Source organism: Carcharodon carcharias, chromosome 28, assembly GCF_017639515.1.
Source record: "Carcharodon carcharias isolate sCarCar2 chromosome 28, sCarCar2.pri, whole genome shotgun sequence".
Classification (NCBI taxonomy): Eukaryota; Metazoa; Chordata; class Chondrichthyes; order Lamniformes; family Lamnidae; genus Carcharodon; species Carcharodon carcharias.
This window is the reverse complement of record NC_054494.1, coordinates 15,951,862-15,976,428: the sequence shown is the minus strand read 5'-3', so window position 1 is coordinate 15,976,428 and position 24,567 is coordinate 15,951,862. Positions and strand designations below refer to the sequence as shown.

At 42.5% G+C, this 24,567-nt stretch overlaps 1 protein-coding gene across 1 annotated transcript in view; it reads left to right on the top strand.

The window, feature by feature from the left end:
* LOC121270860 (annexin A4-like) overlaps positions 1 to 23,393 on the top strand; it is a 40,741-nt gene extending 17,348 nt beyond the window's left edge. The window contains exons 9-12 of the mRNA XM_041176403.1: positions 8,842 to 8,937; positions 13,200 to 13,258; positions 19,587 to 19,709; positions 22,723 to 23,393. Coding sequence (XP_041032337.1) covers positions 8,842 to 8,937; positions 13,200 to 13,258; positions 19,587 to 19,709; positions 22,723 to 22,788 — 344 coding nt within the window. The 3' untranslated portion in view covers positions 22,789 to 23,393. The remainder of the gene's footprint in view (positions 1 to 8,841; positions 8,938 to 13,199; positions 13,259 to 19,586; positions 19,710 to 22,722) is intronic.
* Positions 23,394 to 24,567: the final 1,174 nt, after the last annotated feature.

The following is a 24,567-nucleotide window of genomic DNA, read 5'->3' as shown; positions in this document are numbered from 1 at the left end:
CAACACAAAAAATAAGAACTGGGAAATAAAATTGCTGAGAGCTCAGTGGAGGGAGGATATTGTAACTTCATCATTCCCATTGGTGACAGAGAAAGGTCAATATTTGGTTTCAAAGAAGAATATTAAATCACTTGCAGAAGCAACAGGCTGAAAAGCAATTCTAATAATTATAATCACATTATGAGCATACAATGTGGCGAAGAGCAGTGGGAAACCAGGGGATTGTGAAGCCTAGAAAGACCAACAGAGGACAACTAAAAAAGAAATAAGGAAGGAGAAGATTAAATATGAGGATAAACTAGCCAGTAATATAAAAGAAGATTGCAAGAGTTTTTTTTAGATATATAAAGGGTTAGAGAGAGGCAAAAGTGGACATTGGGCCGCTGGAAAATACGCTGGAGAAGTAGTAGTGGGGAACAAAGAAATGGCGGAGGAACTGAATAGGTACTTTGCGTCAGTCTTCACGAGTAACATCCCCAAAGTTCAAGAGAGTTGGGGGGCAGAGGTGAGTATGGTGGCCTTTACCAAGGAGCAGGTGCTAGGAAAACTGAAAAGTTTGAAGGTGGATAAATCATCTGGAACAGATGGATTACACCCCAGAGTTCTGAAGGAGATAGCTGAAGAGATAGTGGAGGTGTTAGTGGTGATCTTTCAGGAATCACTGGCGTCAGGGAGGGTCCCAGAAGACTGGAAAATCGCTAATGTAACCCCACTGTTTAAGAAGAGAGTGAGGCAAAAGACGGGAAATTACAGGCCGATTAGCCTGACCTCGGTTGTTGGTAAGATTTTAGAGTCCATTATTAAGGATGAGATTTCAGAATACTTGGAAGTGCATTGTAAAATAGGACAAAGTCAGCATGGTTTCATCAAGGGGAAGTCATGCCTGACAAATCTGTTAGAATTCTTTGAGGAAGTAACGAGTAGGTTAGACAAAGGAAAGCCAATGAATGTTATCTACTTGGACTTACAGAAGGCCTTTGACAAGGTGCCGCACAGGAGGCTGCTCAGTAAGATAAGAGCCCATGGTGTTAGAGGTAAGGTACTAGCATGGATAGAAGATTGGCTGTCTGGCAGGAAGCAGAGAGTGGGGATAAGGGTGTCCTTCTCAGGATGGCGGCCGGTGACTAGTGGAGTTCTGCAGGGGTCAGTGTTGGGACCACAACTTTTCACTTTATACATTAATGATCTAGATGAAGGAACTGAGGGCATTCTGGCTAAGTTTTCAGATGACACAAAGATAGGTGGAGGGACAGGTAGTATTGAGGAGGCAGAGAGGCTGCAGAAGGATTTGGACAGGTTAGGAGAATGGGCAAAGAAGCGGCAGATGGAATACAACGTGGGGAAATGTGAGGTCATGCACTTTGGTAGGGAGAATAGAGGCATAGACTATTTTCTAAATGGGGAGAGAATTCAGAAATCTGGAGTGCAAAGGGACTTGGGAGTCCTGGTCCAGGATTCTCTTAAGGTTAACTTGCAGTTTCAGTCGGTAGTTAGGAAGGCAAATGCAATGTTGGCATTTATTTCGAGACGACTAGAACATAAAAGCAGGGATGTGCTGCTGAGGCTTTATAAGGCTCTGGTCAGACCACATTTAGAATATTGTGAGCAATTTTGGGCCCCGTACCTCAGGAAGGATGTTCTGGCCCTGGAGAGGGTCCAGAGGAGGTTCACGAGAATGATCCCAGGAATGAAAGGCTTAACATATGAGGAGCGTTTGAGGACTCTGGGTCTATACTCGATGGAGGTTAGAAGGATGATGGGGGATTTGATTGAAATTTACAGAACACTGAAAGGCCTGGATAGAGTGGACGTGGGGAAGATGTTTCCATTAGTAGGAGAGACTAGGACCCGAGGGCACAGCCTCACAGTAAAGGGAAGAACTTTTAGAACAGAAATGAGGAGAAATTTTTTTAGCCAGAGAGTGGTGAATCTATGGAATTCATTGCCATAGAAGGCTGTGGAGGCCAGGTCATTGAGTGTATTTAAGACCAAGATAGTTAGGTTCTTGATTTGTAAGGGGATCAAAGATTACGGGACGAAGGTGGGAAAATGGGGTTGAGAAACTTATCAGCCATGATTGAATGGCAGAGCAGACTCGATGGGCCAAATGGCCTAATTTCTGCTCCTATGTCTTATGGTCTTATTTAGAAGACCTTTTTATAAAGAGAGCATATCACAATTGGATGAGGCAATAGTCACAAGCCCCTGCCATCAAAACGACTTTCTTGGAAATTGGCCAGGAACAATAATTAGCATTTATATATGCAAGGACTGTACCTTCAGCACCTCCCCATTGTCTCTCCTAACTTGAATTAAGCATGAGAAAAGTTATTCAACTCATGAACCAATTCTTCCATGGACTATGTAAAATCCAATCTATCAGTGCTTTTTTAAAAATTCATTCACGAGATGTGGGCTTCACTGGCTGAGCCATTTATTGCCCATCCCTAGTTGCCCTTGAGAAGGTGGTGGTGAGCTGCCTCCTTGAACTGCTGCGGTCCTGGCGGTGTAGGTACACCCATAGTGCTGTTAAAAAGGGAGTTCCAGGATTTTGACCCAATGACATTGAAGGAATGGTGATATATTTCCAAGTCAGGATGATGAGTGACTTGGAGGGGAACTTCCAGGTGGCAGTGTCCCCATCTATCTGATGCCCTTGCCATTCTAGATGGTAGTGGTGGTGGGTTTGGAAGGTGCTGTCGAAGGAGCCTTGGTGAATTCTTGCAGTGCATCTTGTAGACAGTACACACTGCTGCTACTGTGCGTCGGTGGTGGAGGGAGTGAATGTTTGTGGATGTGGCGCCAATCAAGTGGGCTGCTTTGTCCTGGACTGTGTCAAGCTTCTTGAATGTTGTTAGAGCTGCACTCATCCAGGCAAGTAGCGAGTATTCCATCACATTCCCAACTTCTGCCTTGTAGATGGTGGATTGGGGAGTCAGAAGGTGAGTCACTAGTTGCATGATTCCTAGCCCCTGACCTGCTTTTGTAACAACAGTATTTATATGGCTAGTCCAGTTCAGTTTCTGGTCAATGGTAACCCCCAGGATGTTGATGGTGGGGCATTCGTTGATGGTAATGCCATTGAACATCAAGGGGTGATGGTTGGATTCTCTCTTGTTGAGATGGTCATTGCCTGATACTTGTGGAAAGTAACACTTGCGGCACATTTGTCAGTTCAAGTCTGGATATTGTCCAGATCTTGCTGCATTTGGACATGGACTGCTTCAGTATCTGAGGAGTCACGAATAGTGCTGAGCATTGTGCAATCATCAGCGAACATCCCCACTTCTGACCTTATGATGGAAGGATGGTCATTGATGAAGCAGCTGAAGATGGAACTCCTGCAGTAATGTCCTGGAGCTGAGATCACTGACCTCCAACAACCACAACCATTTTCCTTTGTGCTAGGTATGACTCCAACCGGTGGAGAGGTTTCCCCTGATTCCCACTGACTCCAGTTTTGCTAGGGTTCTTTGATGCCGCAATTGATCAAATGCAGCCTTGATGTCAAGGGCAGTCACTATGTCGGGAGTTCAGTTCTTTTGTCCATGTTTGAATCAAGGTTTTAATGAAGTCAGGAGCTGAGAGACCCTGGCGGAACCCAAACTGGGTATCAGTGAGCAAGTTATTACCAAGCAAGTGCTGCCTGATAGCACTATTGATGACCCCTTCCCGTAACCTGGGCGACCGCTTTGCAGAACACCTGCGGTCTGTCCGCAAGAATGACCCAAACCTCCCTGTTGCTTGCCATTTTAACACTCCACCCTGCTCTCTTGCCCATATGTCTGTCCTTGGCTTGCTGCATTGTTCCAGTGAAGCCCAACACAAACTGGAGGAACAGCACCTCATCTTCCGACTAGGCACTTTACAGCCTTCCAGACTGAATATTGAATTCAACAACTTTAGATCTTGAACTCCCTCCTCCATCCCCACCCCCTTTCTGTTTCTTCCCACTTCCTTTTGTTTTTTCCAACAATTTATATAGATTTTTCTTTTTCCACCTATTTCCATTATTTTTAAGTTTTTTATGCCCCTCTAGTCTTTCCACCCCACCCCCACTAGAACTGTACCTTGAGTGCCTAACATCCATTCTTAATTAGCACATTCGTTTAGATAATATCACCACCTTCAACACCTCTTTGTTCTTTTGTTCTTTTGTCTGTGACATCTTTCGATTATCTGCTCCTATCACTGTTTGCTTGTCCCTACAACCACACCACCCCCCCAACTTCTCTCCCCCCCACCCCACCTTAAACCAGCTTATATTTCACCCCTCTCCTTATATTCACTCAGTTCTGTGGAAGAGTCATGAGGACTCGAAACGTCAACTCTTTTCTTCTCTGCCGATGCTGCCAGACCTGCTGAGATTTTCCAGGTAATTCTGTTTTTGTTTTGGATTTCCAGCATCTGCAGTTTTTTGTTTTTAACCCTTCCATTACTTTACTGATGTTCAAGAATAGACTGATAGGACGGTAATTGGCTGGATTGGATTTGTCCTGCTTTTTGTGTACAGGTAAGGATGACAGATTTCCTTCCCCAAAGGACATTAGTGAACCTGATGGGTTTTTACAACAATCGACAGTGGTTTCATGGTTATCATTAGACTTTTAATTTCAGATTTTTATTTAATTCAAATTCCACATCTGTTGTGGCAGGATTCCCATTACCCTGGATCTCTGGATTACTAGTCCAGCGACAATACCACTACTCCATTGCACCCTTAATACATTTTATCTGCCTAGAAAAGGATCTATCAGTGTCTACTTGTTCCATCCCAATGTAGGTTGGGCAACATTTCAGAATATCTCTTGGACTTTGCATCTTCCAGCATATAAATTATTTGAGCTACACGTTTGCTCTGCAGCAGAAATAGATTTTCCCAAGAAACCTAAACATACCATGAACTCCTGACTTGTACCCGTTTCCCAAAATTACTCACGGTCGAAAATGATTATGGAAAAAAAAATCAATTATGGTGCCTTTTTATTGCACGACATTTTACCACCATGAAAGTGCATAGAGTGATGAGAATGTGGAACCTGCCACATGGAATGACTGAAGCAGGTAATATTGACACATCCAAGTGTGGCTTGATAGATACATGAGGGAGGGTGGAGAAAAAGAATGTAGGGGCAGGATGGGATGAGCTAATTCATTCAAGTAGGAAAGGCCAAAGAGGTGCATAAACACCAGTGTGGAGCAGTTGGGCCAAGAGCACTGTTCCTGTGCTGTAGATGTTATTTAACACAGTTGCGAATTCAGCTGTACCTACTCTGTTGTTAAAAAAAACTTCCCAATGTTGTTCAATAAAGACACAATCTATAATTCTTGTGTGAAATTAAGCTTCCATACAGTGTTTCTATACAGATTCATATTTTTTTGGAAACCAGAGTTCGCTCATCCTTTTTATCAATCTAGTTGTAAATTTACATATTTTGTTTAAACATTGTGATACACAATGACAAGTTTAGTATGTAGCATGTGTAATAATGTGTTAATCCTTCAAGCGTAGTAAAGTAGTTTTACTTGTCTGGCTGCTTACAGGGCCACTTATTAATTTCTTCCCTTGACAAGTAGTTCCCTGTTTTCTTCAGTATAGATTGATCTGGTCACAAGAGTTTGTGCGTCTGCTGGCAATCCAACAGTTAACAACTTTGCACACTGCATGAGTTCTATTGTGAAACATTATCATTTTAGATTCACTAAAATGGTTGCATAAGTGTAGTACAGCTAAGTGTTTCATTGTTGGGCATAGTTGCTAAAATGACGTGGCAGTTAAATGAGAATATTAATTGCAGCGTAGAGCCCTGCTAACCAGTAAGCTGACACTCCCTGTAGAATGTAATTCATGTTTACTCATCCTGCTGAAAAGCCCTGGGGCCTGTACTGCCTTGTTATTGTGCTGAACCATTTTTTTTTAAACTCACTGGAAACGAAAGGGAACCAGTGAAAATCAAGGTCAATTAACAATTCTGAAGCTACAAAAAATGATACAAAATATTATCTTTTATGTTTTATGTTCAAGTGGTCTAAACCCAATAAATGTGCTTGCCATACAGTTCTGATATTGCAGGTTGAAAGGTTCTGGGTCACAATCTTTTTATATCTTAGAGAGTTGGTCCACTTCCAGAAGATATTTAAATTTGAATGACAATTTGGCTAACAAAACCTTATGCAGATTGATTTATATTTTAAATTGAATAGTAGGAAACTGCACTTGATTTCTGGGTGTATGGTCTATGTCCTGATGGTAATTTTCTGGCATCACCAGACATATAAATATTGTACTACGTGAAGATGAATGTTATTTTTAAAAACATTTTCGGAAATGTGGTGGTATTCTTTAAGAGTGTGTGTATCATGCGTTTGTAATGAGAGGCTATGATGAAGTTGGATTTTAAGTAAATAGGTTGGGTTTGAAATTTGCATTAGGCAATGGGTAGGGACTTGACTTTTCAGCTGTTAAATTTCAAAGGGGAATTTAGAAGTGATAAGGAACTTTTATAGCCAACAATGGTTTCATAAATAAGCAAGGGAAGGTTATTAAATTTTATTTGACTCGAAAGTGGAGTCAATACGAAGACATGAAAGATTTTTATGTTTTGGAAAAGCTGAATTCATAGAGGTGGTTTAGAACAATGGAATCTAAGATGAAAGGGAAAAATGTTTAGCTGAGTTGTGGTGGCTGTGTGGGGGAAATGCCCTGAGACCCAGATCTGTGCTGGGAGAAGGTGTGAAAGTTGTGAATTTGATGCAGCCATCGAGTTTTCAAGCCGGAGAAGTCTTTGTTTTCAGAAAGCATTCTGTTTCCGAACCTTCTTTTGGATTTCCAAGGCAGAGTGGAAGAGAATGAGAAGTCATGTTGTGTACTTTAAAGTGGCAGCAGTTATTGCCTTGGGTAGTATTAATGGATTTTATGGTTAAAAATCTATCAGGGAGGCTGTTGCCAAGTGGCTTACTTGTGTGTTCTGACCAAATGAGCTTTTTACTTGGAGGTGTGGGGTGTGGATGTTTTGTAAAACTGATTTAACTATTTCACTTTAATCTTGTGTGCTTATGTTTTTTCCCCCTTCTTGTTAATAAATCTTTTTAATTCTAAAATCCTAAATGTGTCAGTGGGATTCTATGCTTTTGGGATCAGTAGTTTTCCCCTCGTTTTCAAAATGCAAAAAAAGATAAGATAAGTTTCCCTCTGGAATTTTGCCTGCTCAGCAAATAACATTGGCTGTGATCATAACAACTAGCAGTTTTAATTTCTGAAAGAGAAGCTGCACTTCTGTGAAGTGGCTGTCCTGTTCTGGTATTGTATGTTTTTGAGAATTTGGGAGGTGTAATGTCCACACTTTGTATTTTTGGCCAACAGCAAATGATTGCAAAGTAGTGAGAGTTATCATCTAGAGCAGAGGTTCCAACCTACATATCCAGGACTGTGTGTAGACCCTGGTGACTAGTAAACTGGCCAGAAACTTGAGTTCATCTAAAATTCTGCTGTCGGTATCCTAACTAGCAGCATCTCTTGAGCATCCCTGATTTTCGTCACTCCACCATTTGTTGGCTGTATCTTCAGCTGTCCAGGCCCTAAGCTCTGGAATTTCCTGCTCAGTTTGATATCCCTGTCTTAAACTCACAGGTACCACTGTGAAGATGGTAAATATAGTGTTAAAGAATCTAAGTTGCAAGCTTCCTTGATCTTAGAAACCTCACCCTGTTTTTTTTTTCTGCTACTGGCTGAAATTTTCAACCAATTATAGTAACCTGTTCCTATGGATGCATATAATATGCAGCCTCTACTGGATTAATATTTTCTTCCCATCCCTTTGGCAAGTCTCATCATGCCATTTACCATTCTCAGGTAAAATGGCAAATGGATGACTTATCAATGCTGTTGTCAATGTTGGGAAGACTGAAGCCATTGTTTTCAGTCCTTGCCTCAAACTCCCTTCTGTAGCTACTGACCTCATCCGGTTTAGTCTCATCTGATCTATGTTTTCCTTAGGTGGTTTGGTGATATGTTTTGCAATGATCCTGTGACTAGCTTTGGGCCATTTTATTTTGTTAAAGGTGCTATATAAATATAAGTTGTTCTGTATGCACAAGTGCTTTGATGTGACTCTCCACCTTTCCTTTCAGAGAGCTGTAGATTTGTATGCAGGAAATCGAGCCTGTACTCTAATACTTTGGCACTCATTGTTAATGCTCAATGTATGCTCTTAACCATCTCTCCACAGTCACAAATTGCTGTGTTCTTTAAAGCTACTGGTCAGATTTGGTTTGACTGCATTCGGCATTTTATCCAGGAGAATCCTCTGCACTGAGAATTCAAATTTCCCTCCAAGTAATCTGATGATTTGAAGGTGTTGCACAAAGCACTGTGAGCTATCATGAGAAAATAACTTTGTCCTCTCCCTGAGAGAGAAATTGAATGCAAAAGACTTATATTTGAAGTGTCTGTCGTTGAGTAAGATGATTGAGAGCAATACAAGATTATACTTTGTGAGGTTGCATTCCTGGCATGGAGTTGTGTAGAGTTGAGATTTATAGTGATTGGTTAATGGTGAGAAATTGGGAGTGCTGTGAATCAGCTACACTAACCTTTGACCTGATTCTACATTATGTGCTCTTGTCAAGCAAGTCTCTTACTGGGAGTGTAAATTTGTAAAATCTACCCTATTAATCCTCTATCAGTGAATTCATTGGTAACTTCAATTTTATCAAATGTGAAATACACTTTGTTTAATCAACTATTGGCTCTTGTAGCAATTTAAAATTTTGATAATGTGGAAAGGTTGCTGATAATATCTTCAATTTTCTAAATATAGATTCCTCTCTCTTTGCTTGTAGTGTTTGAAGAATACTATCAACTAACTAACAAAGATATTGAAGATACAATTAAAGATGAAATGTCTGGCACATTCCAAATGGGAATGCTAGCCCTGGGTAAGAATTACTTTGTTTTCACACTAGGTCTATACTTGTAGAATGTATAATTACAAATAAAATTGTGAATTGTAAGCCTTTGAAGGTCATCCAAAACTGGATGAGCAGAAATTGCTAACAACTGAATATTGGAAAGACTGAACCTATTGGAGGGAATTTACTAGGCAAAGAGAGGTAGATTTGGGTGCATGGGGGAGTTAAATCCTCAAAAAGTGATGTTGGGTCAGGATTCCAACATTATCCTGCCCTCTTCCTGGCTTTACATGGATGGGTTTGAAGGGAATTCCTGTGCGGCTGTTGGGTAAGGCATTTAAATGTACAAATTAGTTATTAAGTTACCAAGGATTCTGGCATTAACAGCCAAAGGACCTATTTCCTGAGTAGTCAACGTCACCAAGGTCAATTAGGCAGGTGCACATTGGGGAGTGCTTCTTCATTGAAACTGATGGGTTGGGAAGGCTTTGATCAGTGAAACTGATGGCAAGGTTACTGCTTACCATACTCCTTCTCAAAGTGTTTTCAGTACTTGACACATGATTGCCATCTTCTGGGAAGTCACTTCACCTGTCTTGTACTTCACTCACCTTCAGTTGCACTTCCTTGCTGCCAGCCTTCACCATGGCAAGGCAGCAGCTTTTACAGCTGTACCTTACACTTCGGAAGAGCAAGGGGAGCAGCAATACCACCAACACAAGCAGTAGCAACACCAGCAGCAGCCGCCTTCACCTCAGCCATGTGCTGCTCCTCAGGACGGAAAGAATGGTCACCTCCTCCATCCCCACCCCCTTTCCGATCCCACCCTTTTTTTCCCCAATAATTTATATAGATTTTTCTTTTCCCACCTATTTCCATTATTTTTAAGTGTATTTCCATCCATTGTTTTATCTCTACCTTTTAGCCCATTTTGATCCCTTCCCTTCGTCCCACCCCACCCTCACTAGGCCTATCGGTACCTTGCTTGTCCTGCTTTCTACCCTTAATTAGCACATTTCTTAGATAATATCACCATCTTTAACACCTCTTTGTCCTTTTATCTATGACATCTTTTGGCTATCTCCACCTGTCACTGGCCCTCTATCCAGCTTTACACCCCACCCCCCACCCCACTTAAACCAGCTTATATTTCACCTCTTTTCTATTTTTACTTAGTTCTGGTGAAGAGTCATACGGACTCGAAACGTTAACTGTGTACCTCTCCGCAGATGCTGCCAGACCTGCTGAGTTTTTCCAGGTATTTTTATTTTTGTTAAGGATGGTCACAGGATGTGTGAGAACCAGAGGCTGAGGAGTCTTGGATTTTCATAGCTGGTTGTTGCTGACATCAGCTTCCTGGAACAAGATCTCCTTCCCAGTGGACTAGGTGGACATGCATTGCCAATCGCTATCAAGGTTCCTGTCACAGGAGGTCCACCCTCTTATGCCTCTGACTTCCCCTGCAAGGAGAGAAATCAGAAGTTATGAGAGCTATTAATGGCTCGTGTGGATACTAGAAAAGGACAGCATTTGCGGAGGTTATCAGTGAGACATGCAAGAGGGTAATAGAATGAGGGTGAGCGTGAGTGTTGGCTGTTCAGATGGGAATATAAGGTGCCTGGACAGAAAGGAATGATTGCAGCTGCAAGGTGCGTTGTTCTGAGGAGTGCTATGCAGGACAACACGGGGAAGGTCAGTGTGTGGAGCTTGGCACGTAAAATTTGTATACCACTCCAAGTTTCCTGCCTCCTAGGGTCCTGGATTCTCTTGCTGCACTGTCCCCAAGTTGAAGGGACCATGCTTCTGCTGACTTCCTCAGCCAGTTCCACCCTGACCTGCTTGGTTTGAAAGGCTGTCCTCTTTCTCCTGTCCTTGGCAAACATCAACCCTCTGCAGTCCCTCAGATCCTGAAGCAGGACCTCCAGGTAAAAGTAAGACTCCCAGGGAACTGCCTTCCCAGGTCTCCTCTCCTCTCTCCTGTGGTTGCTGCGTCCTTAAAAATCCACGTACAGCTGAGCCATCCTAACCCATTTATTTATTCATGGGATATGGGTTTTGCTGGTTAGGCTAACATTTATTGCCCATTCCCTTGAAGATAGTGGAGAGCTACGTTTTTGAACTGCTGCAGTCCATGTGGTGTAGGTACACCCAAATGTTTTTCGGAAGGGAGTCCCAGGATTTTCACCCAACGACAGTGAAGGAACGGCAATATATTTCCACACCAGGATGGTGTGTGGCTTGGAGGGGAACTTGCAAATGGTGGGGTTCCCATGCAGCTGCTCATCTCATCAAGGTCATGGGTTTGGAAGGTGCTGTCACAGGAGCCTTGGTGAGTTGCTGCAATGGACTTGTAGATGGTACACACTGTTGCCACTGTGTATTGGTAGTAGAGGGAGTGAATGTTTAAGGTGCTGGAGGGGATGCCAGTCAGGGGGTGCCCAGGCTGGGGTCTTTTTGGTTATAAATCCATCCTTTGACAGGACCGATGCATCACCCTGCACCCCTCCCTATTGGCTAGGGAACTTGGAGGTGAAATGTTAATGTCATAGCTCAGTTAAAGAACTGTGGCAAAGCCCACTGAAGCAATCAATGGGTTCCTGACACACTAATGGTCTCATCCTTTGATCAGGAACCAAGTTGAGAAAATTTCACCTACTGCCTTCAGTTCTTGCCACGAGTTCTGTGTTCCCTAGCCACTGAATTTATCCTCATTTGCAACTGACTGAGGTTGAACAGGACTTTGCACAACCTCGGTGTCATATTTAACCCTGAGGAGAGCTTCTGGCCAGATAGCCGCACCATCAGTAAGGCTGGATACTTCCACTCTGTGACATTGCCTGACTACCTGAGCCCTGCCGCAGCTTGAATGTTGCTCAAACCTTCATTCATACATTACCTGTAGATTATTCCAATGCACTCATAATTGGCTTCCCACCTTTCACCCTCCAAAAACTTGAGTTATGTAAAAGTCTGCCCATGTCTTAATTTGTACAAAGTCCTGTTTCCCCCATTAACCTCATGCTCCCTGACCGACATTGGCCCCTTGTTGAGCAGCATATCAATTTTAAAATTCTCGTCCTTGTTTACCCCTCCCTCCTCCTCCTCTGTCCATGGCCCACCTCTTCCTATCTTTAGTTCTACAACCCCCCCAAGATATCTACCCTCCCCCAATCTGGTTTTATGCGCATTCCCAGATTTTAATCCTCCACTACTCTTGGCTATATTTTCAGATGCTGAGGTTCTAAACTCTGGAAATTCCTTCCTAAGCCACTTTACCATTTATCTCTGCTCTTTAGAGACCAAACTTTTGGCCTTTTGCCCTAATAGCTGCTGTGTGTCAAATTTAGTTTTAACAGTTCTGTGAAGCACCTTGGGGATGTCTTACATTCGTACAGTGCATTTAACGTTGTAAGTTGTGGTGGTGCATCAATGAAGAACAATGTAAGTTTCCAGAATGACCTTCAAATGTTTATTTAAGAGGTATGATTATCCTATGCTATGTCCATATGTGCAGCTATCTACTTCACTCCAAATCTGCCGCTTGTATTCCTAATTTTCTGTTCGAGCTAAAAGTTACAGGCCTACAGGCAGGAAGGAACAGAAAATAACTGAGAAAGGAATTGGCTGACCCTTGGGTTGATCCAAAGTGCTTTTCACATTCTCAGGATGTTCAGAAGTAATTGATTGTCTGCAAGTTCAATAACTGATGTTTTGTAGGAAAATCTTTCTTGCTCAAGTGACTTTGGATTAGCTTTTCAGGCAGTCCAAAGTTGTTTTTTTTTTCTCTGACTTAGCCTATGGAGTGGCTTCCACTTTTCCAGCCTAACAGTTCCTAAACTTCAAAAATAATGCACAGTACAAGATACTGCTTTGTGTAATCAGGTTCTGTATAAATCAAATATAAGTATTTTGGATTCTACTGATGTACAAATCCATTTGTGTTATGCAGTACCTGAAGGGACTGGATTATTTAATATTTTCTACCATTTTATATAATTGGGGAATCTTAAACGGAAAATATTTCCCTGTCCTATTTCATCAGGGTTATAAAGTCTTTTAAAACCAATCTCCCCAGTGCTGCAAAAGAACAAAACATTTAAATGTGTCTTGCCACTGATCTTTCTCTGTATATCCATTCCCCAATAAAGTATACGAAAATTATATTAGGACAGATTTTTTGGCTTAGTCAACAAGCTTTACATGAAAGGCACATGAAAGGCCTTATCCTTTTTCAATAGTTGTGTTCCTCATTTATTTACATTATGTTTTTTATCTTTTGTTCACGATAGTGCAATACGCAAAGAACCCAGCTAGATTTTTTGCAACAAAGCTTTATGAAACGATGTCGGTAAGCATCAAAAAAGGTTTTTGTTTTAATTAACTTGTCTCCATTATGCACAATTGTAACAATATTGCGGTTTTGTCTCAACAATTTCAGAGTTCCTGCCCCCATGAAGCTAATAGTGTTAGCATTCTCTATCTCTTCAGGTGTTGTTCCTCTCCTTTAAATCTACTATCATCACCCCACTCCTCAAAAAAACAAGCCCTTGACCAAACTGTCCTTGTAAGCTACTGTCTGATCTCCAACCTTCCCTTTCCTTTCAAATCTTTGAATGTGTTGTCACCTCCCTAATCTGTTTCCATCTTTCCTGAAACCCTTTGAAACCTGATTGAATCCCTTCAATCAGGTTTCCAATCCTGCCACAGTAACAGCTCTTACCAAAGTCACAAATGACATCCTATGTGACTATGACACAAGTAAACATTCCCTCATCATTCTTGACCTGCCTGCAGCCTTTGACATGTTTCATCACACCATCCTCTTCCAATGCCTCTCCACTGTCATTTAGCTGGGTTGGACTGCTCTCAGCCGATTCCAATCTTATCTATTTAATCATAGCCAGCAAATCACTTGGAATGGCTTCTCTTCTTGTCCCCGCATCGTTACCTTTGGCGTCACCCAAGAATCTATCCTTGGTCCCCTCCTATTTCTCATCTACATGCTGCCCCTCATGCTGACATGATCTAAAAGTACCGTCTTAGTTTTCACATATATGCTGATGACACCCAGATCTGCCTCACCACCACCTCTCTTGACTCCTCCGCTTTTGCCAAATTATCAGACTGCTGATCTGACATCTAGTGCTGGATGAACAGAAGTTTCCTCCATTTAAATATTGGGAAGACTAAAACCATTGTTACAGTCCCCATTCCAGACTTTGTTCCCTAGCTACCAGCTCCATCCTTTCCCCTGGCAACAGTCTGAGATTAAGCCAGTCTGCCTGCAACCTTGGTGTCACATTTGATTTCGTGATGAGCTTCCGACCTCATGTTTGCAACAACACTAAGACTGTTTAACTCCATCTTCATAAATTTGCCTTGTTTCAGCTCACGTGCTGCTGAAACCCTCATTCATGCCTTTGTTACCACTAGATATTCCAATACTCTCCTGGCTTGTCTCCCACTCTCAATTCTACTCTCAATACACTTGAGGTCATTCAAAACTCTACTGTCTGTATCTTAACTTGCACCAAGGCACATTTCCCTATCACCTCTGTGCTTGCCGACCTACATTAGCTCCTGGTCAAACAAGATCTTGATTTTAAAATTCTCATCCTTGTTTTTAAATCCCTTCACGATCTTACCCCTCATGGCCTTAGCCCTCCCTATCTCTGTAAGCCATTTTTTTCCTTTGGTGCACACTCATCTATTGAAGTGAGGGGACACTCCATTGAAAGGAATCTTCTGCTCTCTGGTGGCAAACCTAAAGGCAGGAAGAGCATTTACTTAGGCGGGTGGTGGCAGACCTGAATCCCACCATCTTCTCACCTCCGCCAGAATTAAGTTATGGGCTGGGAGACTCATGGTCGATCTTCCCATCCCCTGCCAATTGAGGCCTTTAAGTGACCAATCAATGATCACTTAAGGGCCTCATCCCGCTGTTACTGGTATTAACCCAGTGATTGGCCTGTCGCCATGTGATGTGCATGGCAGCTAAAACCATGTGGCCAGCTCATCATTTCCAGGGAGGCTGTCTCTCAATCAAAGACATTGGGAAGGATGGGGCGGGTTATGAGCCACCACCTGCCCTTGCTGCCAACCACCCTACCCACACCCACTGCCTGGAACTCACCCCCGCCCAATCTCCCACCCCACATTATTTATCTGTGGCCAAGGTCGCTTCGTGATCCTGGGACCCCAGTGTTTGCCCTTCCGGCAGCAGCCATGGTCACTGCTGGGGCACTGCTGAGTACGGACTACAGGCCTCTGATTGGCTGGCAGCTCTCAGTAGGCGAGACTTCTGCCCCCAAGGTCTTGATTCCAGGGGAAGGCCTGCTGCTGGCCTCACCACTACCTGATTGGCACATGGTTTGGCAGGACCTACCGAAAAGAGGCAGCTTAGCTCTCTCATGGGTTCTGCAGCCAGCAGGCGAGATCCTTGACACCTCACTAAGGTTTTGTCCATAAAATGGAAAAGGTGAAGCATAAGTGGATGTGCTAACTATTAAACAATCCCATCTGAAAATATCAAAATGTTGGTGATCAAATCTTGGGCGTTTACCTGTCTTCATCATCAATTCTCTTTCAATACTGATGTTGAATAGAATTCAATTGTCATTCAGTAATGCAAGCTTTTCATTATAGAGTCTGCACCCCTCTCCTTCTGACCTTTTCTCAGAACTTCAGAGAGATTCTTATCTTTTCTGCTTTGTTTCCTTTGACTTGGGCTTCTAGCCAAATGTGACCAGATTGGGATTTATAAATACAAAACAGTCCATTCAGCAGTTCAAATGAGATATATCCAGTTGTTAGCGCAATGGTAATTCATGTAATCCAGATGTTGATGTCTATGAGAAATGTTCACCTACTGTGCCTACTCTTACAGCCCAAGTTATGAGCTAATATAATAAGAATTGCATATTCTTATTGAGCCAATTCTAACAACACAGGATGTTGAAGCAGTAAAGCAACCATTTTACTTTACAGTCACCCCACCTACTCAGAGAACAATGGAGTCTTTTTTTGGTCTGAGTCAGTGGAGTGCTTTGAAACCAAATATATCAACATTTATGATGTTGTTAAACACCAAATAAACAAGATGAGGAATACTGGTCTGCTTTTGTGTAACTTGCATGTCCATTAGTATAGTCATTAGTATAGCACTATAAACAAAGAAAACTTATTTCATTTGGCATGTGGAATGATATGATATATAATTTAGAAGTATGAATAAACCCTTTTATTTGCTTTAGCACTTTTAGAAAATAAACACCCAACAACAACAGCAACTTATAATTATATAGCACTTTAGTAATTTTGTAAAATACCCCAAGCTGCTTCAGGGGAGCATAATCAGAAAAAATCTGGTGCTGATCCACATAATTGGGTTTTAGAGCGAATCTCAAAAACTTGATGTAAAGAGAGAGATTCTAAGAAGCCTCTTAAAGTAATTAGCAAAAAAGGCAAAAGCGATATGAGGAGAAACCTTTTTATGCAGCAAGTGATTAGGAATTGGAATGCACTGTCTGAGAGTGTGGTGGAGGCAGATTCAATTGAAGCATTCAAAAGGGACTGTTATCTGAAAGGAAGAATGTGCAGGGTTATGGTGGAAGGTGGGGAAATGGTACTAGGTGAGTTGCTCATTTGGAGAGCTATGCAAACACAATGGACCAAACGACCACTTCCTGAGCCATAACGTTTCTGTGATTTTAAAGGAGAGGGACGTAGACAGGCAGAGAGTTTTAGGGGTGGAATTCCAGAGCTTAGGGTCTAGATAACTCAAGGTGGGCTAAAGGAAATCGGGGATGTTTAAGAGGCCAGAATTGGAAGAACACAAGAGTTCTCAAAGAGTTGGAAAGCTATTGATGTCACAGGATAAGCAGAGGTGAAACCACGGAGAGATTTGAACGCTAGGATGAGCATCATTTGAGGTGGTGTCAGTCTGGGAAGCAATATAGGTCAGCGAGCACAGGGGTGATGGGGTGAATGGGACTTGGTGTGAGTTGGGATGTGGGCAGCAGAGTTTTAAGTGAGCTGAAGTTCATGGAGGGAGGCCAGCCAGGCGAGCATTGCTGTAGTCGAGTCTGGAGCTAACAAAAGGGTGAATTAGAGATTCAGCAGCAACTGGGCAATGTTATGAAGGTGGAAATAGGTGGGCTTTACAATGGAAAGGCAATGGGGACAGAAGCCCATCTTGGGGTGCAATAGGATGCCAAAGTTGTGAACAGTCCAGTTCAAGCTCCAACAGTGGCAAAGAAAAGGGATAGAATCAGTTACCGAGTTTGTGGCTGACGACGATGGCTTCAAATTCCCAATATTTAATTAGAATATTTAATGGTCCTAAGGACATCCATTTCTTAAATAGCTAAAGTCTAAAAGGAAAAAAAAAGTTTATCCAGTCTTTTCGATTATGCCTTTTAGATTTACGTATTGTCCTTTCTTAAAATTTGTAAATTCCTTTTTGTTGAATATTTTGAAAACCTTTAAAAGATACAGGACAAAACTAAGTTAAATGTCCATATTTTATGCATTTTCGTGTATTCTAACGAACTTCAAGCATACTCCTATGTTGCATCTGCAATCTTCAGTTTACAGCACTTTGATTGTGGTCATGTCACCCATTATTTTTCACGTTGCCACTACAAATTGTTTTCAAAAATTATTGGGAGCTATACGGTGTGGTAGGTTAGCATCTTCATTCCATAAGATTGTCTAGGGCTTCCAGGACATGGGTTCAAATTCAGCCCAGACAAATGGATGAGTTTTATCCTGGCTACGCATGATATAAGTTTGGACAAAAACAAAAATACCTGGAAAAACTCAGCAGGTCTGGCAGCATCTGTGGAGAGGAACACAGTTAACCTTTCGAGTCCGTATGACTCTTCAACAGAACTAAGTAAAAATAGAAAAAAAGGTGAAATATAAGCAGGTTTAACGGTGGGGGGGGGGGGGGGGGCGGAGGGGGGCGAGGGGTGCTGTTGGGACAAGAAGAGCTGGATAGAGGGCCAGTGATAGGTGGAGATAACCAAAAGATGTCACAGACAAAAGGACAAAGAGGTGTTGAAAGTGGTGATATTATCTAAGGAATGTGCTAATTAAGGGTAGAAAGCAGGACGAGCAAGGTACAGATAGCCCTAGTGGGGCTGGGGTGGGGTGAAGGAATCAAAAAAAGGCTAAAAGGTAGAGATAAAACAATGGATGGAAATACATTTAAAAATAATGGAAATAGGAAAAGAAAAATCTATATAAATTGTTGGAACAAACAAAAAGGAGGGGGAAAATCGGAAAGGGGGTGGGGATGGAGGAGACAGTTCATGATCTAAAGTTGTTGAACTCAATATTCAGTCCGGAAGGCTGTAAAGTGCTTAGTCGGAAGATAAGGTGCTCTTCCTCCAGTTTGCGTTGAGCTTCACTGGAACAATGCAGCAAGCCAAGGACGGACATGTGGGCATGAGAGCAGGGTGGGATGCTGAAATGGCAAGCGACAGGGAGGTCTGGGTCATGCTTGCAGACAGACCAAAGGTGTTCTGCAAAGCGGTCACCCAGTCTGCGTTTGGTCTCTCCAATGTAGAGGAGACCACATTGGGAGCAACGAATGCAGTAGACCAAGTTGAGGGAAATGCAATTGAAATGCTGCTTCACTTGAAATGAGTGTTTGGGCCCTTGGACAGTGAGGAGAGGGGAATAAGTTTGGACAGTCTGTCATGCATTTGGACATGTAGCTACCTCCTAAATGTTATACAGTGTGACCTGATTGGCCGGAGGAGAGTTGATCTGGGAATAGAAAACTTACGGAGGTGTGTCATTGCATGCTCTCCGAGATTGATGCTTGGGCAGGTGTTTTGGGCACAGTAGGTGAGATTTGCCCTGTATCTAACTCTATGTTGTAACTGGTGAGGTACTACAGCCTGGATATTAGTGAGGCAGATTATGTTTGCAGGGGTTTGGAGTTTTGGATGGGAAACCCGGAAGTTGGCCTGAGTGACAAGCTTGGCTTCCGCTTAGGCCCAGGTTACCCCAGAGCAGACCTCTGGACCAGGTAGATGCGATTCCCAACCCCCTGGTGGGGTGTTCAATTCTGGCAGCACACATCCCTTACCCGAAGGCCTTTATGGGGTGATGGTGATTTGAGGCAGTGGGGAAATGTTGCAGGTGTAAGGGGCCTGGGTGAAACACTCCTTTTCCCTTTGGGTTGCAATCAATGCTGTAAAAACCATCGCTTTTTCCTGAATCTGCCATCATTTCCCTCGGCTGCCGAGTTTCCTGTGGCCTGGAAAACCTGACCGGCTGCTGGGAACAGCAGAATTTGGTTAGGTCAGAGACTGCCAGTCTCATCAAAGATTTACTTAGCCAACCCGCCTTCTGAAAGCAAATTGGCTGCCCACCCCATGTCCTGCCTTCATTACCCAAGGAAATGGGTGGGTTAGGCCAAGGTTTGAGATTTTTAAAATCCTAGCCTCTGACCGAACCCCAACCCACTGGTTTTTGGATATTTAAAATTCAGCCCTATGAATCTTAAATGGTAATCTATTTCACAGCATTGATATCTGTTAACATTAGTACAAAATAGCATGGGCGGCACAAAAATACCTGTTTAGCTGTGCACGAGTTTGTGTTTCATTCTGACCATTCAGTATATTCAAAATCGCGGAATTTAACTGTTCTGTTTCTGTCAGGGTATTGGTACAGATGACAGAGGCCTCATTCGAATCATGATCACTCGGTGTGAAGTAGATATGATTGACATCAAAGCTGAATTTATGAAGCTGTATGGGAAATCATTGCATTCATTCATTCGGGTATGTCCAAAATCATTGTATACTTAAAAGCTACAAACCAATCTTTCATTTTTTCTCCCTTTGTTCATGGGGTGTGGGGGTTGCTGGGTAAGCCAGCATTTATTGCTCATCTTTAATTGCTCTTGAGAAGGTAGTGGTGAGCTGCCTTCTTGAACCACTGTAGTCCATGTGGTGTAGGTACACGCATGCTGTTAGGAAAGGAGTTCCAGGATTTTGTCCTAGCGACTGTGAAGGAACAGTGATATAGTCCCTAGGCTGAATGGTGTGTGACTTGATGGGGAACTTGTAGGTGGTGGCGTTCCCATGCATCTGCTGCCCTTGTCCTCCTTGGTAATAGAGGTCACAGGTTTGGAAGGTGCTATTGAAGGAGTCTTGTTGAGTTTTTGCAGTGCATCTTGTAGATGGTACACACTGCTGCCACTTGTGTGTAGGTGGTGAAGGGAATGAAAGTTGAAGATGGTGGATGGGGTGCTAATCAAGCAGGCTGTTTTGTCCTGGACAGTGTCTAGCTTCTTGAGTGTTGTTGGAGCTGCACTCATTTGGGCAAGTGGAGAGTATTCCATCACACTCCTGGCTTGTGCCTTGTTGATTGTGGACAGGCTTTGGCATGTCGGGAGGTGAGTGCTCTCCAAAAAATTCCCAGCATCTTATGTGCTCTTGTAGTCACAGTTTTTATATGGCTGGTCCAGTTCCATTTTTGGTCAATGGTAAGCCCCCCAGGGTGTTGGTAGTGGGGGATTCAGCGATGGTAATGCCATTGAATGTTAAGGAGCGATGGTTAGATTCTCTCTTGTTGGAGATGGTCATTGCCTGGCATTTGTGTGGCATGAATGTTACTAACCATTTATCAGCCCAAGCCTTAATATTGTCCAGGTCATGCTGCATATGGACACAGACAGCTTCAGTAACTGAGGAGTCGTGTATGGTGCTGAAAATTGTGCAATCATCAGCGAACATCCCCCATTTCTGACCTTATGGTGTAAGGCAGGTCATTGTTGAAGTGGCTGAAGATGGTTGGGCCTAGGACACTACCCTGACAAACTCTGTAGCAGTTTGATACAACTGAGTGGCTTGCTAGGCCATTTAAGAGTCAACCACATTGCTGTGGGTCTGGAGTCACATGTAGGCCAGACCAGGTAAGGACGGCGGATTTCCTTCCCTAAAGGACATCAGTGAAACAGATGGGTTTTTATGACAATCAACAATAGTTTTTTGGTCAACATTAGACTAGTTTTTAATTCCAAATTTATTTTAAAAATGTATAATTTAAATTCTACCATGGTGGGACTTGAATCCATGTCCCCAGAGCATTAGACTGGGCCCCTGGATTACTAGTCATTACCACTATACTACAATGTCCCCCTGATAGTATCAAGTGACCCAGGATCATTAACTGAGACTGTGAAGATTTTGAACTCTGGCAGTGCTTTCTCCCTTTTTGGGATAACTTAGGTCTGTGAAGTACAGGTAAGCAGCAATAGAAGATGCTACAGTCTCCACACATACTGCTGTATATATCTAGTTGCACTTCACTTTTTGTGTAGCACTCCACCTTTTGAAGATGCGTACCTCACTGCTTGGAAGGAAGCCTGGGAATGGATGTAAGTAGGTTAAAATTTCAGCCCAGGTACTGATTGCTTTTTTGCACAAGCAAGGGGAAAATTATAAACATTATTCCTGATGACTGCAAAACACTCCAGATCTTGCAGCCTTCGCTTATTGTGGAAGGCCTCACATCTACTGGCGGACACTACATTCTCCATTTCTAGGGTTATCTGGGCATGGCGGAGAATGAATAGTCGGGACATGTTTTGTGTTATTTACTTTTCATAAGACAACTTAATTCCTTTCAACCACGAAATTTGGCTCTCCAAGAAATGCTTTAATTTGCACCTATTTAAGCAGGTTCAATGTTCAGCCTTGAGAGAAAAATGTCATAAAATCATTATAACTGGAAATTGGGCAAGAAATATGAGTTTAGACCGAATTTAGGATCTATCCATTTGCTGGCAAAATCAATGCTCAGGAAGCCTTATCTCACACTGCATTTTAGAGAAAGCAATGTTTTTAACCTGTTCCCATTCTGGCATCTGGTGATGAGCCCCACAAGTAGTTAAAAGGAAACTAAAAAAGATTCAGCAGAGCCAATATCATGCCTTGGTGACCCAGTACCAGACCTGCACTTGGACTACCGATGCTGCATAAACCAAGATCAGCTCATTTGCATAATTTTATGGTGCTTTGGGAGAGTCCACAAAGGGCCACTGGATTCCACTTGTGCTCTGAACAATTGTCTGGCTTGGTGGAAAAGACAAGGGGGGTGGGGTGGGGGGTACGATGGGGATGCAGGTGGGATGTAGGGCTGTCTGTATTATTTTTACTTCAATTTTGTAAGGCAGTCTGCAGAGTCCATTTGGAACTGCCTGGTCTCTGCTGGAGCACTGTTCTCATTAGAAGATAACTGCCTCATTTACATTAAAGTTGGGGGCCTAATAAGCCTGGTGTATAGTTGGTGTGCAGTCCCCTTTGTGCTCATCATCATATTTGCCCAGTAGCCTATTCCAATAGCTCAGGTGGTTGAACACCTGACTCCTCACTTGGAATTTGGGAGATATCTGTCTCTGTTCTTCATTCTGCCAACCCCTCTCTCCACTTCTGTTCAGTTTTAATCATTTGTGGTATGCAGCTCAATGTAGAGGTGTGGGATAATGAGTCTTTATCCTAGCAAAATCCCACTGCTGCCTCATGTTTAGACCAGTAGAAAACAGGTTTAGCGTTGTCTGTTTGATAGATTTTCTGGGCCTTGCAGCCTACCTTATTCCATAAGCAAGGCTGAACAGAAAACTATAGGGAAAACTCTCCATTTTTGAGACAGTTGGCAAACTGTACACTTAGTCCATGGTTACCAGTGAGTCTTTTAGTTTCAATAGCTTAGATGTCTATGTGGCAAGTACAATGAAATGGCTAAGTGGAATGACTGATACTAATATGGCCTTTTTTATTTTCCCTACAGGATGACGTAGGAGGAGATTATCAGAAGGTCTTGCTGAAGCTCTGTGGGATGGATGTTGATGAATGAAGCACATTTACTGTTCTAGAAAAAGGCCACAATTTTGAGAGCTCAGATGTGAAATGCATAACTACACAGTCTTTTTCACCACCATTTACTTGTATTCTGTATACTTGAGGTGTTAAAGAGGCTTCTAACTTACAATAAATTCAACAGTCTGGACATAAGAGTAGGATCCTGAAATCCATAACTTATTTGCTAACAAACTTCATGCCCGAATCAGTGTTTCCATAAACTCCAGATAAACAGTACATTTTTGTTCTTTTTGAAATATATCCCATCAGGCATTGTGGTAACATCTCTGTCTAAACAAAAATCTACTTTATACAAAAGATTAGTGTTCTAAACCTATTTGGCAACAGTTAAATCATACTTAATATGCCGAGCATTGAAAACTGTAATAAATGGAACACTTTCATTTCTAAATTGGCATTTCACGTTTGTTTGAACTAGCAAATCGTATTTTTTTGTGTTCAGCATGATGGTAATAAATGTTTGGTTAAGGGTTTCGTTTTGCATCTATTGTGTTACTTAGTATTATAGTTACCAGAAGACTATGATTTGAAGATCTTGGCCTATATTTTAAAATAAAATTCCTGACAACTTTCAATTGATTTTACTATGCCCCTTGTCTTTCTTGAATGCCCTTTTGGGTAATTCTCCTTCTCACTGAGTTATTTTATGTCCCAAAAGCAGGTTACAAGAGCAAGTCAGAGGATAGGAATCATGTGATGAGTAACCCACCTCCTGACTCCCCAAAGCCTGTCCACGATCTACAAGGCACAAGTCGGGAGTCTGATGGAATACTCCCCACTTGCCTGGATGCTCAAGGGCCCTTACACGATCCAGGACAAAGCAGCCCGCTTGATTGACACCACGTCCACAAACATTCACTCCCTCTACCACTGAAGCACAGTAGCAGCAGTGTGTACCATCTACAAGATGCACTGCAGGAATTTACCAAGGCTCCTTCGACAGCACCTTCCAAACCGACAACCACTGCCATTTACTGGACAAGGGCAGCAGATAGATGGGAACACTACCACCTGGAAGTTCCCCTCCAAGTCGCTCACCATCCTGACTTGGAAATATATCGCCGTTCCTTCACTGTCGCTGGGTCAAAATCCTGGAACTCACTCCCTAACAGCACCTACACTGCATGGACTGCAACGGTTCAAGAAGGCAGCTCACCACCACTTTCTCAAGGGTTATTAGGGATGGGCAATAAATGCTGGCCCAGTCAGCAAATCCCACATCCCATGAATGAATAATAAAAAAAAATTCTTCCCTTTCCTGCAGTGCGTATTTTAAACCAATTATAGGCTCAAGTTGCTGATGTGAAAGCCCATTCTCAATGTAGTCATAGCTAATTTTACCTTGCCCTCTCATCCCCTTTTGCCCCAAGGGGGATGCACCTATCTTCTACTGGGTGGTCTCCCAGACTGTCACAGCTATGCAGAAGAACCTTTTAGGGGACTGTGGATGTGAAACCATCTAAAGCCAATAAGTGGGACCATGGTATTGGTACTTCAATCTGCTTAGCTGACTTTTTAACTCCAGCTTTTTTTTTTGCTTGTAAGACACTTAATTGAACTTTGCTGCATATGCGAACACACAGATTTAAGTGTTACGATTGGGGCCAAGTTTTGCTTTGTAATATAACTTTGTATAAATGGTGCTGCTCTGTCTTATAGCTCCCGAAGTCATCTTCCAACATATGAAATGTTATAAATTTACTATGTTTTCCTCATTTATAATACAAACCAACTACAGCTGCATTTTCTCTGG